Source organism: Danio rerio, chromosome 21 (assembly GCF_049306965.1).
Source record: "Danio rerio strain Tuebingen ecotype United States chromosome 21, GRCz12tu, whole genome shotgun sequence".
NCBI classification, from domain to species: Eukaryota; Metazoa; Chordata; class Actinopteri; order Cypriniformes; family Danionidae; genus Danio; species Danio rerio.
The window spans coordinates 9,175,588-9,190,480 of NC_133196.1; the positions used below are offsets into that span (position 1 = coordinate 9,175,588).

Genomic DNA, 14,893 nt, shown 5'->3' on the forward strand with positions numbered 1-14,893 from the left:
CTGGTTTAAACCAAAGAATAAACAAGACATGTCACTCGTATTGTTTTGAATTGAGAAAAGTGCAACGGGCAATATGGTTAATAAAGCCCGCCTTCTAGTACAGGAGCCAGTCATGATCGCTATATGGCAAATAAAGCCTGCCTTCTAGTACAAGAGCCAATCATTGATCGCTACTGATACTCAGGGGGAGGGGCTGGGACTAGTTTCTACAGATTTTGTATGATTCGTACATTTAGAAACGAAACTTATGAGACAATTATTGTTTAGTTTTATTGGTGAATTCTAAAATGAAACTCAATCATAAGCTTGGCATGTAGTTTTGGAAAATTGGATGTTTTCTCTTTGTTTTTTTTTGCACGACCATACTGCCCGAGAGGTGTTTCAAAGATGGCCGCCGAGTGAAACGATTTGTCTTAAAGGGACTTTGTTTAAACATATTCTATGGCTTAATGAATCCAACGTAGCACATTTGCTTCCATATAAAGTTGTTTGCTATATTTGATTGACGAGTGAAGGATACGCAGAAAGTAGGAGCTCATGCGACTCAACGGGACGTGGCTTATTTGAATATTCTTTAATTAGCACTACATTAAAGTTGTAATAATTTATTTTTAAAGTCCACATGAACAGAAAGCTGCTACTGTTTTTTTTTTTTTTTTTGGGGATTGTGAAGCAGTTCCTAGAGAAACAGAATATTTATAAGAAATATTTAAAAGAAATATTTTCTACTGTGAGCTTACTGGATGTAGTAAAGTAGACATTTTATTCAGAAAGATTGGGAAAAGTGTTTCAGGAGATTTTTTCAACCTAACAGACATCTCCTCTTTACCATTCCTGTTTGTTGTCAACACTGACAGTTGGAGGGGCGTGGTTAAGTAAATTAGCCACACCCAATACCTCAGACAGATGTAATCTGACAATTTAATTAAAAACAAACAGGAAGTTCATTGTCAGATATTAATTTTAGATTAGAAGGGCAAGCAATTTTTTTTTCTTCATGACACACACAGATGAATTGTTCACCACAAATCTAGCAATGTGAGCTAACAAATATGGTTAGTTTTGTACTAGTGTTAGTTTTATTTGTACTTTAGTCATTTTAAGCAGTTAACATAAGACAGGATTAAACTTTACATGTCATATTAATTAGACTAAACATACAAAAATATTCACAGTGAACAGACAACGCAATCTCACGGCAATTCGTAACTTTTTGATTTTGTGGCTGATTCGTACGAATTTATACGATGTAATTTGTGCAATTTAGTATGATTTGAGCATCGCCCAATGATGGTTGGGTTTAGGAGCGGGGTTAGGTGCCACGCCTCCTTTTTTAAAGTCATACACTTCTGTACGACTGAACTTGAGCGTACGAATCCAACGTACGAACTGAACGTACGAATTAGCCTAAACTGACAAATCATAAAATACTAACGTTTTCTCATGAGATAAGACTGAAACAAAAGGGCTTGGGCCACAGATATGCATGAGATACTGTCATATTATAAGGTGTTTTCATGTCGGATAATCATAAACCACACAGCCAAACATACCCCTCTCTCTCAGTTTTCACTTTATGTAGACTATTTGTTGTGCTCAAATTGAGGGGGGATCGGGGATGGCATCCCCCTTAGGGAAAAAAATGACAAAAACCACCCCCTTTGTAAAACCACCATTCCCCCATCCCATCCTCTTTAAATTAACTTATCATGGAAAGTAAATATTAAAATTCTCTATTTATGGTTATTTATGACTTATAAACGATTATTGACCAATCAGAACTCAGTATTGAAGTACAGCACCACGCTGTTTTCAAATGTCTAAGAAAGCAGTTCACTTTATGTATTCTTTAAAAAGAAGAGAACAGAAGGTCTGATATTTAGTTATTTATTATTATATATGTATGCAGTATCTGACGTGCATAACTGCATTTCAGAACAGTTTAGGGCAGGGGTGTCCAAACTTGGTCCTGGAGGGCCGGTGTCCTGCAAAGTTTCCAACTTCCTTTAACACACCTCCCTGGAAGTTCCTTGTATATCTAAAAAGACCTTGGTTAGCTGGTTCAGGTGTGTTTAATTGGGGTTGGAACTAAAATATGCAGGACACTGGCCCTCCAGGACTGATTACGAACACCCCTTGTTTAGGGGGTGTAACCTAAGCTATTCCAAATGTGTAAAACACAGTTACATTAAAAATGTATTTAGACCTATTATGTCATCATAGTGTGTGTGTGTGTGTGTGTGTGTGTGTGTGTGTGTGTGTGTGTGTGTGTGTGTGTGTGTGTGTAGTTCAGTCCTTTTAAAACCGGAAGTGCAACCCATAATTTAAAACACAGTCATGTACGGACGGAAAAAGGTGGATACTATAAAAGCCCACTGCAACTCTTACAACTTGAAACATCCTCTTCCATTTAACAAGAGCACTTACTGAAGTACAGCAAAAATGAGTCACCTGAAGTTTTCCACAATCTCCTGACGTCACAGATAAAGGCATGTTTCTGAATGAGCATCAAACTGAAGCACAGCGATCAGCATTTTAACACAAAAGGGGTGTTTCTTTTGTGTTAAAATGGTCATGAAACAAGGGACATGAAAAACGCATGGATTTTAATCTGATCCTAGAACCTTAATGTAACTAAACTCAGCTAATTATAATGGCCACATGCTTAAATGCACACGGTTTGCCATTTGAGACTATAAACTGATCGAGGTTTTTGACCCGAGGTGACGTTCGCCGACTCTTAATTCTCGGAGACCTTTAAGCTGAGAGCAAACAGGGTTAAGTGGAGTGAATTTGTTTTAGCGAGGTGAAACACTGCTGTTCAGCTCACCTGACACACTCGTTTCACTGTTCGGTGTGAGAAAATAACACCAGTCGTAGACAATTAGTGGACAGTCATATTAATATGCAAGTGAAAAGTTCAGCTGCCCCATTATATTATAATAAATGAGGGTTAAAAGGTTAGCTTGCCCACAGGAAGAAATAAAAAAATCATTATTTACTCACATTTTTGTTGTTAAATGCTGATGTGAGTGTTTTTCCATAAAGAAACAAACAATAAAAGCAATTAATATTATAAAAGCACATGAGTACACACAACAATAGGTTCTTCAGCAGTTCTTTGTGATAGGATGCTACTTAACTCCACTAAATGGTTCCTTGGTTTATTATCATTGAAGAACCAATATAAGTGCTACTGTATAGTGAGTGGGTACGGAAAGTATTTAGACCCCCTTAAAAGTTTCACTCTTTGTTTTATTGCAGCCATTTGCTAATCATTTAAATCATTAGGACCATGTGATATTTCAGCTTTTCTTTTTTAATAAATCTGCAAAAATGTCAACAATTCTGTGTTTTTCTGTCAATATGGGGTGCTGTGTGTACATTGTGGAAAAAATGAACTTGAATGATTTTAGCAAATGGCTGCAATATAACATAAAGCGAAAAATGTAAGTGAGTCTGAATACTTTCTGTACCACAGTATATTCAGTCATTCATTCATTTTCCTTTGGCTTTGGTCCCTTTATTCATCAGGGGTTGCCACAGAGGAATGAACCACCAACTTATGCAGCATATGTTTTACAAAGAGGGTGCCCTTCCAGCTGCATCCCAGTACTGGAAAACCTCCATACACATTCACACACATACACTATGGCCATTTTAGTTTTAGTCACTGTATATAACACCAGTAATGGTTCTTTGAGGTGGTTCAGGTGCTACATAGCATCATCTTTAATGATATAGATACTATGGGGCACTTAAAGTGGTTTTACTATGATTACGAGATAAAGAACCACTTTTAGTGCCATTTAGCACCACTTGTAAGTGTGTAAATGGCAAAATTGCTATTTTATTTTCCTCAAGCACCCAATCGTACCTCAATGACTCACTGCCTTGTTCTGTATTTGACATCAGTTCATTCCTTCCACTGCTGTAAAAGCCTTGTGCTTTGAGCTAAAGCACATTAATTTTAGATTTATAGTATTGAAACTATTTTAACCATATTCTATTAAAATAAAATCTAACACATACATACCTTATATATATATATATATATGTATGTGTGTGTGTGTGTGTGTGTATGTTCATATGTATATACACACACACAAACACACATACATTTGTGTTTGACAATTTAATATTGTCATGTTTATAGTTTTTTTTACTTTAGTTTAAAGGCATTTTGTTGCATTATTGGTATTTTATCAGCAGTAGTAGCTTTTGTTCACCGTCCTAGTATTTTTTTATTATAGTTATTGTAAATTATTATTCATGATGCTATTATATTTTCACATTTTATATTTAATTTCAAGTTTAACTAGTTACATATACTGTAAAAATTCATTCAGTACAACACAACTGTAACACATACTGATTCAGGTAACTTAATTATTTTTATCAATTTAAGTGGATTTAAACAATTAAGTTGTCCCTCCAAAAAAATAAGGATTGTGTTGTTTCAACTTATTTTAAATAAGTAGTTTAAAAAAAAAAAAAAAACAGCTAAATTTTGTATTTTGGATATTGTCATTTTTTTTAGCCTGCTACACTATAAAGAAAAAAGTTGACTCAACTCAAAATTGTCAAGCAAATAAAAAAGTAAAACTTGCTGCAGAGCTTTTTAAGTTAAGTAAACTCAAAAATAGCCTGAAGCTGGTTGCCTTAAATTTTTAAGTTGATTCAACTTTCTTTACAGTGTTCTTGTGCTTATTTTAAGTATACTTTTTGAATACTTTTTTTATTTTATTTACACATCTGTTTAATTATGGTTGCAAACAATTTATTCATGTTGTCTCAACACAAATCCATCAAATTAACCCAACTAATTTACATAAATTGAACGTAAAACAATAGGCTTCCCAAAGAAATCTCCAGAATTGTGTTGTTTCAGCTCATTTCAAATAAGTAGTCTGAACCAGCAGCAAAAATTTGAGTGTAGTCTACCAATTTGCAGTCAAATTTGTTCAACATACATGAGCTTTTTATTATGATTTTAAATAATTTTATTTACACTTGTACTGTATACATGTTATAAATAGCCTATATTTAATTGCCTGTTTTAAAACTATCACAAACATTTTGTCAGTCTGCATTTGCATATTGTCAGAATTTTGATCTTATGCATGCTCCATGTGCCTTTTACTCTAATTTTGAGTCATTTTATTTACAATTTACACACGTATGCATTCACAAATCCATTTAATTACCTGTTCTAAAACTACCACACGTTCTGTCATCCCCTCTTTCTCTCTCTCTTCCTCACTGACTCTCCCTCACGGACTCCTTGAATTGATCGACACGTTCAGCCCCCCCTCCTGTATTTACGCGACGGGTATAAAAGCAGCGGTCTGTTCGGGAGCTCGCGGAAAAACTGCTCTTTTTCGCTCAGATCCAGGCGGACAGACTGAACGGACATGTCGGCCACTTCGCGCGCGCAGCTGTGCTTCCTCCTGTTGAGCGTCACGGCTCTCCGGGGACACGCGCGCTTTCTGGACATGCAGGTTAGAGATATTTACACCTGCTCACCCCACACACACATAAACACACACAGTACAGTAGCTTTATACAACTTACAATACTTTTAATGTGTTTGTCATTTACTCTGAGCTCAGTATGAGTGTTTAGTAACGATCTGGTGGCTATTTAACATGCTTATAGCTATATTATAACTTTAAATTGAGGAAAGTTGTTTTATATTCGCACATTCGGACTTTCTCCTTAATAGTTTAATTTCTGAAAATTATTATTTGCAAATTCTAAATAGGGACATCACATTAGCAGTCAATGGCTATCAAAGCAGGCTACAACATTGTTCACCGTCAAATAAATAGTGCTAATGTTGTTTTGAAGTCATACTTGATTCCGATTTCAGACCCATATCCAAAATAGCGAGGTAAACACGATATAGAGACCACATTTACCTCAGTTAACTTTAATACTTGCACTCTAAAAATGCCAGGTTATTTCAACCTAATTCATGATGAAATAGGTACTACCATATCGCTTGGGTGATTTTTTAAAATAAATCATTAAGAGCTAATTTAACCCAATGTTTGGGTTAGTCCATATTGTACACAAGTTGTATTCAAATTACCCAATCAATTATGTTTATGCAGAACTTTTAGGAGTATGTGTGATTTTAAGGCATGTTTTGTTAGGTAAGCATTTGTTAAATGAGGTTCAGTGCTCAGCATACAAGTACACCCCTTACAAATCTATCCTTTAAGTTTAGATTTTTAATAGGAAGCTTTAAAATATTATATTTGTGCATATACATTAGATTAGTCAGTACTGAAGCCAAATCTGGAGCTAATTTACTAAATAACTTACGATAACGGTCCAAAAATTAGTACACCCAAATTTATGTTATAGAAAAATATTAAATACAAATTTAAAAAGAGGAAAAATCAAGAAAAGCCAAAAAAATTAAAAATTGTTAAAAAAATTAATTTGTAATATATTTTTGCAATATTTAACTTGAAGTTAATTGTATTATCTTTCAATTTCTAAAAATGTATGGTGACTACAGTAGTATTTTTAATAAATAGATCTGTTTAATAAATCTGTTTTGTTTAAATGTAAGCAAATACATTGCCTATAATCACTGAGAAATATTCTGATACAAATATTCATCTTCAAAATGGGGTGTACTGTATTAGCAAGGTTTATTTAAATGCAAGCAATGTTGTTTATTATAACTAAATCAATCTGGTTTTATATTAAAAGTCATTTTAATGGTCAGACGTAGCAGTCATTTTTATAGTGTCCATTTTGATGATGCACATGTGCTTTTTGAACGACATGGGGGAAAATAATGCGAGACCAAAAGAAAATTCTCAGTTTTCTGTTGATTTTTTAAGGTGCGACTTATAATACAAAAATATTTAAATTAAATAAATAGTAAAATGTTATTATTTATTTTGAATTTCTTTTAAATTTTGAGCCTTTTTTAAAACTATTTGTCAAAATAGCAAATGTTTCATTTGTTTTTCCACAAAATATTGCTCTTAATAAAAACATTTAGTTTAATATTTGGAAGAAATGTCATCGGTATCTTAAAAAACAACAACACCAAAACATGTTTAACTCAAACACATGGTCATTTGGTGCAATTTGTTTTACAAAATATAACAAAAGAAAAAAATGCACTGTAGACAGACTTTTTATATTAATTTTTAAACAACATAATACAAATGTTTTAAGTTATCAATATTTCAAGTCAAGTCAAACTTTATTTATAGAGCACTTCAAAAACACAGAAGTGAGCCAAAGTGCTGTCCAGAAATATACAACAAAATAAGCATAATAGTATATAAAATTCAAGATAGAATAAAGCTAAACTACAGGAAAAGGCATTTATATTAAAATAACCAGTTATTAGGATAAGGTGTAAAATTCATGAAATATTTATCATGGGTCATTTTCTGAGTTAAAATTATCACACCTTTATAGAATAAAAATATTGACATTTTACCCATACCTAATAAATTAGTAAAATAGAAAGATATTCAAGTGTTCTCTCAATTTTCCCATATCTGAATGTTTGCATATTATTGTTTTTGCATGATAAATTTCCATCCTATGATAATATCTCAAGACCAATTCAACCCTATTTGCATCCTAAAATCCAAAGTTTCACCCTGGAGCAACCCTGATTCAAATGCAATTTATTTATATAGCTTATTTTCAATTCCAAGCACTACATATTCATTCCCACCGTCCTGTTTCTTGTTGTTTTATCAGGATAACGAGATCAGCCCGGAAGGATTATTATCTCTGCTGAGCTCTGAACTAAAGCGAGAGTTACCAGAGGAGTTTGTGTACCGCCGAGCGCTCAGTGAGTGACAGCAAACCTCAGGGATTTCATTTACCACAACATGGATAACAAATGACTGATTCCTATCACCATGCTGACTTCATATGTGCTTTAATAATGAATGCCCAATTGATGGTAGCACACTGGTTTAGATTTAAAGTGTGAAACAGCACAGCACAGCTTATTTTCAATGCATTCTTCTCTTGATTTTCCTCAGGGTGTCTGGATATGGTGGCCGTAGAGGGTCAGTTTACATTCACAGCAGAGCGACCGCAGTTAAACTGCGCAGTGTTTTTCATCGGCGAACCTACTGACGTTATCAGCATCGAGTATGATTCGGTCAACATCGACTGCAGAGGAGGAGATTTCATTAAGGTATACTGTTCATAATCCATTTGAATCAAGTCACTTAACAGTTGACTTGTTTTATTATGAATGTGCAGGGAGGAGGGAGCAGTGAAGTGTTTGTGAGTGTGTTTCGTAGTTGTTGTGAATTCTACACTAAGCCAGGTTAAATCAGGACTGTAAAAGATCACGTGTGATGTCATTTGAAGCCAAACCGTTCAACAACAACCTTGTTTACACCGAATAAAGGCATTCCTTTCCAAAGAAAGCGAATTAAAAATCTAATTAAGCTCAAATCATTCCGGAGCAATTGCTTTGTTCATTCCGGACTAATTTAGCATTCTGTGCATGATTTATGTCCATTCATTTTTTTAATAGGACTGAAAACTGCATATGGCGTATTGTTAAAGTTAATGTGCCGAATTAATTGGAACGGATGTGAAATGAGTGGAAATTTATTATCATTTATGAACGTCAGCTGACCTGAAACTGAGCAGTCAGGCTGAAATGAGTGGGAATATTGTAAAACGAATTAAATGAGTTCATCTGAGATGAGAAATAAGAGTAGGAGAGTTTAGTATAGGACTTGCTACACTCTAAACAAAAGTTATGGTTGTTTTAAAGCAAATGTGTGTAAAATATGTAAAAGAAAATGCATTTATAAATTCAACCTAGCATTTAGGTCTGTCTATATTTTACCCAAATTTGAATGAAACAATGCATATTTTAGTGTACAGGTCATAAATTGTGAGTAAATTACACATGGGTTATTACACTCTAAGAAATGCTGCATTGTTTCAACCCAAATTTCAATGAAAAGTTGACAAAAACAAACCATTGGGTTATTTTTATTTATTTTTTTTGGGGGGGGAGGGTTCACTAGTGGTGTAGTTGGGGCTATACGCACGTATACTCCATATGCCTACTTTTTTCCATGAGCTGTTATGGTATTACGACTTCTGAGGTTCTATAATTGCGTATGGCCTCGGTAAACTCACTTGTTTTGCTGAATATGCTTCCCTAACTTATGTGTATTCACATCCACTTTAACTGTATACCAAATGTTTTTGTCCCCTAGAGTTAAACAGTTTTTTTTTTTGTTTTTTTTACCACAGCTTAATATACTCAGCCAATCTCCGGGTTTGCTGGGGCACTATTAGCTAAGCGCAAATCATTGAATAGGATTAGATTATTAGGATCTCGGTTTAAAATTAACAAATTTGTTTAAATATTTTTCCTTGTTAAATGGATAGTTCACCCAAAGAAATGAAAATTGTCAACATTTACTCAAACTTTACTTTTGTCTTTTTTATTCTGTTGAACACAAAAGAAAAATTATATTTTGAAGAAAGCTGGAAACCTGTAACCATTGTCCTGCATGGTGGAGGTCAATAGTTACAGGTAACTTATGTTATATATATATATATATATATATATATATATATATATATATATATATATATATATATATATATATATATATATATATATATATATATATATATATTGAAATCACAATTATTAGCCCCCCTTTAATTATATTTAATATATTTTTAAATATTTCCCAAACGATGTTTAACAGAGCAAGGAAAAAAAATATTTTTAAGGTCAAAATTATTAGCCCCTTTAAGCTATATATTTTTTTCGATAGTCTACAGAACAAACCATCATTATACAATAACTTGCCTAATTACCCTAACCTGCTCAGTTAAATTAATTAACCTAGTTAAGCCTTTAAATGTCACTTTAAGCTGTATAGAAGTGTCTTGAAAAATAAAAAGTCAAATATTATTTACTGTCATCATGGCAAAGATGAAAAACAAATCTAACTCCCACTAAACAGAAATCGAGGGAAAAAATAAACAGGGGACTATTAATTCTGACTTCAACTGTATATGTGGCTAATGAATCAAAGAAACATTGACTTTTGTTGTTTTGTTGCCTACTTTTAAAATTTGGGTTCGGTGGACAATAGCAGATGACCTTTTTTAGGACTACACTACTGGTTATCACCTTTAAAAGGACAGGGCAGTGGAGATTACAGAGAGAAAAGTGTAGTGAGCAGAGAGAGGGAAAGGATTGGCGAAGAACCTCGAGCCAGGAATCGAACTCGGGTCGCTGTGAACACCTCAGTTATGTGTCAACGCTTGAACCACTCAGCTATTGTAAACCAGTTTTGCGGATGGAAGTTTATCCACCGCATAAAATATATGCCAGAGTAGTTGGCGGTTCATTCCACAGTGGCAATCTCTGATAAATCAGGAACTAAGCTGAAGAAAAATTAATGAATTTAATACAATTTTTTGGGTTTGTCCATATTTTACCCAGATGTGAGTTGAAATAACCCAGCATTATATTTTAGAGTGTAAAAGTGGCTATACTGTAAAAAAATGTGGGTGCCTTAATTTTTTAAGCCGAATCAAATTAAACTTATGAGTCAATTAAACTGATATGATATAAAACTGACTTGTGTAACTTATAAAATTAAGTTAAAAGATTATTAACTTGGATTAAAAAGTTACAATGACCTACAAGCATATGCTGTCAGGACTAATTGATCCTATCATTTTTGACAATGTAGTAACACATGAAAAAGCTAATTTTGTTAGGAAAATAAACTCTAATATTATTTGTGTAGTCAAAAACCAATGCTAAAAATGGTTCTTTTAGCCCAATTATGGATCAAAGATATAGACAAACCCAACCTTTAGGTTAAAACTGAATATTACCATTTATTTAGTTTATTATTTAATAATAACATTTAGTTTTGTCTACATCTGACCCAAAGTTGGATTGAAATAACCCAACATTTTATACCATTCATAAGTATAAGTGTACAATAATTTAGTTGTGCTAAATACAGTATATTTAAACAATTTTCATTCAGAATTTGCAAAGCTGCACAATTAATTACAAAAAAAAAAACGTTATTAACTACTTGCATTTAGCTGCAAAGGTGTGTAATTTATTTATTTTATTTTTTATTAAATTATATACTTAATTCGTCAGGGATAAAGTTTTAAAAATAAAACTTATTTCCATTTTTTTTTTACCTTGAAGGTATTTGATGGCTGGGTGATGAAGGGTGAGAAGTTCCCCAGCTCGCAGGATCATCCTCTCCCTCTGTATGAGCGTTACACTGATTACTGCGAAACTGGAGTGTCTCGACCAATCGTACGTTCCTCTCAGAACGTCGCCATGCTGTTCTTCAGGCTCCACCAATCAGGAAGCAGCTTCACAGTAACATTTCGCAAACTCATCAATCCCTTCCGTAAGTGGACATGAGCAGAAATACAAGAAGTAATAATAATAATAATAATGATAATAATAATAATATATTTTATTTATAACGCACTTTTCTAAAACCCAAAGCACTTAAGTAAACAGGAAAATATGTATTTAGCTTTGTAGAAATACTGACCTTTGGATTACTAATAGAATGGGAAAAGTTGAGAGGAATGACAGTGTTAGCTGAAGGACTGGATGACATATGGCTCAAGCGCTGGAAGCTTAAGATGTAAGATAGTGAGGGTTAACCATCTGTCCTTCTGTTTTTGTAGCCTGTAATGTTGTGTCTCAGACCCCAGAGGGCAGTTTCACCATGATCATTCCTCAGCAGCACAGGAACTGCAGCTTCTCCATCATCTATCCAGTGGAGATCCAGATTGGAGAGCTCAGCCTTGGACAGCACAATGATCTCAAGGTCAGCACGCACACACGCACGCACACGCACGCACGCACACACACACACACACACACACACACACACACACACACACACACACACACACACACACACACACACACACACACACACACACACACACACATACAAAACAGTGGTCAAGAAAAGTAGCATTTTCACAAACCAGACCCCAATCATGAATAAAATTAAATGAATAAATAAATAAATAAATAAATATTTTTTCAAAGTGTTTATGGTTAAAGTATAGCTTAGTTTAATCCAACAAAAATGTATTTTTGTATAAATTTACACAGCTCAAAACAGTCGAATAATATAAAAATAAACAAAAAGTAAAAATTAAAATAAAATTTTTAATTAAATAAAGATGTTTTAAAAAAATAAACACACACACACATATATATATATATATATATATATATATATATATATATATATATATATATATATATACATATATATATATATATATATATATATATATATATATATATATATACATATATATATATATATATATACATATATATATATACATATATATATATATATACATATATATACATACACACACACACACACACATATATATATATATATATATATATATATAATTTTATATTTTTTCCAAATTTTTTGAGTGTGCTACTCTTCTTGACCATTGTTAACATATTATATTAAATAACAAAAATTATTGTTATTGTTATTATTAAATACATATTAATTTATTTTGTTCACATTTATTAAGTGCCTTGGACTTACTTTTGCCGTTTATACTGATGAATCCCTTACCCAAAGAGCACTGACACAATAATTAGGCTACCCCTGAGCACTTTTTGTTTGATTTTGGATAAATACTAGGCTGTTTAATACAGCTAATGTAAATGATTACCTAGTTCAATACATTCTACTTAATATAATGACACATTTCAAAATATATACTTGAAGTACATCCTAAAGTCAACACAATGTGACCATAAATTTGATTTATGATGATAGTATTTATTCCGTGTCTGCGCAGTTGTGTAATTTAACTGTGCACTCTCAGAAATAAAGGTACGAGAGCTCTCACTGGCGTGGTACCTTTTCAAAAGACACACATTTGTACTTAAAGGGTCTATATTGGTACCTCAAAAAAATATTTGTACCTAGAAATTTCAGGAGGTACACTTTTGTGCTTTTTAGGTACTAATATGTACCCTTGAGGTATTAATAAGGACCATGTGGTACATAAATGTGTATCTTTTGAAAAGGTACCACTCCGGTGACAGCTCTCGCACCTTTATTTCTGAGAGTGCACAGTTAAATTACACAACTGCGCAGACACGGAATAAATACTACTCACATACATTCATTCATTCATTCTCCTTCAGCTTAGTCCCTTTATTTATCAGGGGTCGCCAAAGTGGAATGAACCGCCAACTTATCCAGCATGTTTTACACAGTGGATGTTCTTCCAGCTGCAACCCATCACTGGGAAACACCCATTCACACTCAAACAAACTCATTCACCTATACTGCAAATCTTTGGACTGTGGGGGAAACCGGCGCACTCGGACGAAACCCACGCCAACACGTGGAGAACATGCAAACTCCACACAGAAATGCCAACTGTGGCTCAAACCAGAGACCTTCTTGCTGTGAGGCGACTGTGCTACCCACTGTGCCACCATAAAAATAAATAAATAATTAGTTGCTTATATTATTAAAGTACAGTTTAGTTTGAGCGGCGGACAAACTACATAACTACACACACACACACTCAATAAACACTTTTCAAAGCATCCAAATTAAGTCAAGCTGAATTAAACTGATAACTTAGTTTACACGAAGACACTGATGAATTAATAAGTTGGAGATGTCTGGATATCTTTGCAGAGGTCCATTCTTGGCTGCGCTGGTTCTGGAGACTTTGTTGAGCTTCTTGGTGGAAACGGCATGGACACGTCTAAGATGTTCCCAATGGCAGATCTCTGCTACTCCTTTAATGGACCAGGTGAGAAAACCATCATCTTTAGAGCATTTTAGGGGTGTAAACAATAACAATGGTCCTAAAGTATGTCCTGTTTTACATTTTTAATTTGCATAGTCTCTGAGAATCCAAAATAATTGATAAATAATGTTATGAGAGCTGTTTTAACGTCAAGTTATGATTGAATAGGCTCTTTTGACATCACCACATTGAAATGGTCTACTGTGGATCATCATAGCAATCTAGGGTGCACCATACTAACTTTCCACGTGTCTCTTTCCATCAGCTCAAATGAAGGTCGGCTGTGATAACACTGTGGTCAGAATGGTGTCGAGCGGGAAGTTCGTAAATCGAGTCAGTTTCCAGTATCGGCTACTGGGCCACCAAGAGCTTCAGCAGATGAAGGGCAACAGTGTTGAAGACGTGTGTTTAAGAGCATAAGATCTCTCCATTTCCCTGCTCTTGTTAGGAGGGATGCCAAACTAACTGGAGTTGGAGCCTTCGGGCCCTTGTATATTTTCCTTATTAAAAAAATTATTTATTTTTGGCCTCATCTTTTGGTTTGACTCTTCTGTTCTTTTTAATATCATTGACTTGTAAGATCTGTGGCTGATGTTAAATAAAAGATGTACTTGTGTTGGTGCACATCACTGTTTTTAATTATTTTTTTGGTTCAGCATGTTTCATTTTGAAGAGCCCATATTAGAAATGAGGGGTACTGCACAAGTATTAAAATCCAGTATGTACGGAAAATGTATTTGTCTTTATTTATTTATCTGTATTAAAGATCTTTTGTAATAAAATCAGTCAACATGAGCAAAGTGAACTCTGTTTATAGTACTTTTTAATTTTACACCAAAAGTGCTGACATTTATCTTAATTAGCCTACTGAAGCAAACTGGTTGTCACACATTACTCTGTAATCTTCTATTAGGTCAAAACACAGCACATTGCTTTGTTAAGGAATTTTAATGCTTTCTGTTTCGTGTTTCCATTAAAATTCACGACTTTCAGCAGGATGTAATCATCTCACATTATATAATTTTTACACTGTCAA

General features: G+C 33.7%; 1 protein-coding gene across 1 annotated transcript; it reads left to right on the forward strand.

Annotated features, from left to right (window-relative positions):
- Nucleotides 1–5,376: 5,376 nt before the first annotated feature.
- Nucleotides 5,377–14,652, forward strand: crhbp (corticotropin releasing hormone binding protein). The gene is made up of 7 exons (NM_001003459.1): nucleotides 5,377–5,501; nucleotides 7,744–7,837; nucleotides 8,034–8,191; nucleotides 11,222–11,432; nucleotides 11,722–11,864; nucleotides 13,743–13,860; nucleotides 14,123–14,652. Exons 1-7 carry the CDS (start codon nucleotides 5,415–5,417, stop codon nucleotides 14,275–14,277), a joined length of 966 nt encoding a protein of 321 aa, NP_001003459.1. The 5' UTR covers nucleotides 5,377–5,414; the 3' UTR covers nucleotides 14,278–14,652.
- Nucleotides 14,653–14,893: the final 241 nt, after the last annotated feature.

Bases quoted from the DNA above. Each gene is read 5' to 3' on its own strand.
- crhbp (NM_001003459.1), top strand. From the start codon at position 5,415: ATGTCGGCCACTTCGCGCGCGCAGCTGTGCTTCCTCCTGTTGAGCGTC. The intron at 5,502-7,743 runs GTTAGAGATATT...TTGTTTTATCAG, and splicing joins CGCGCTTTCTGGACATGCAG to GATAACGAGATCAGCCCGGA. The intron at 7,838-8,033 runs GTGAGTGACAGC...GATTTTCCTCAG, and splicing joins TGTGTACCGCCGAGCGCTCA to GGTGTCTGGATATGGTGGCC.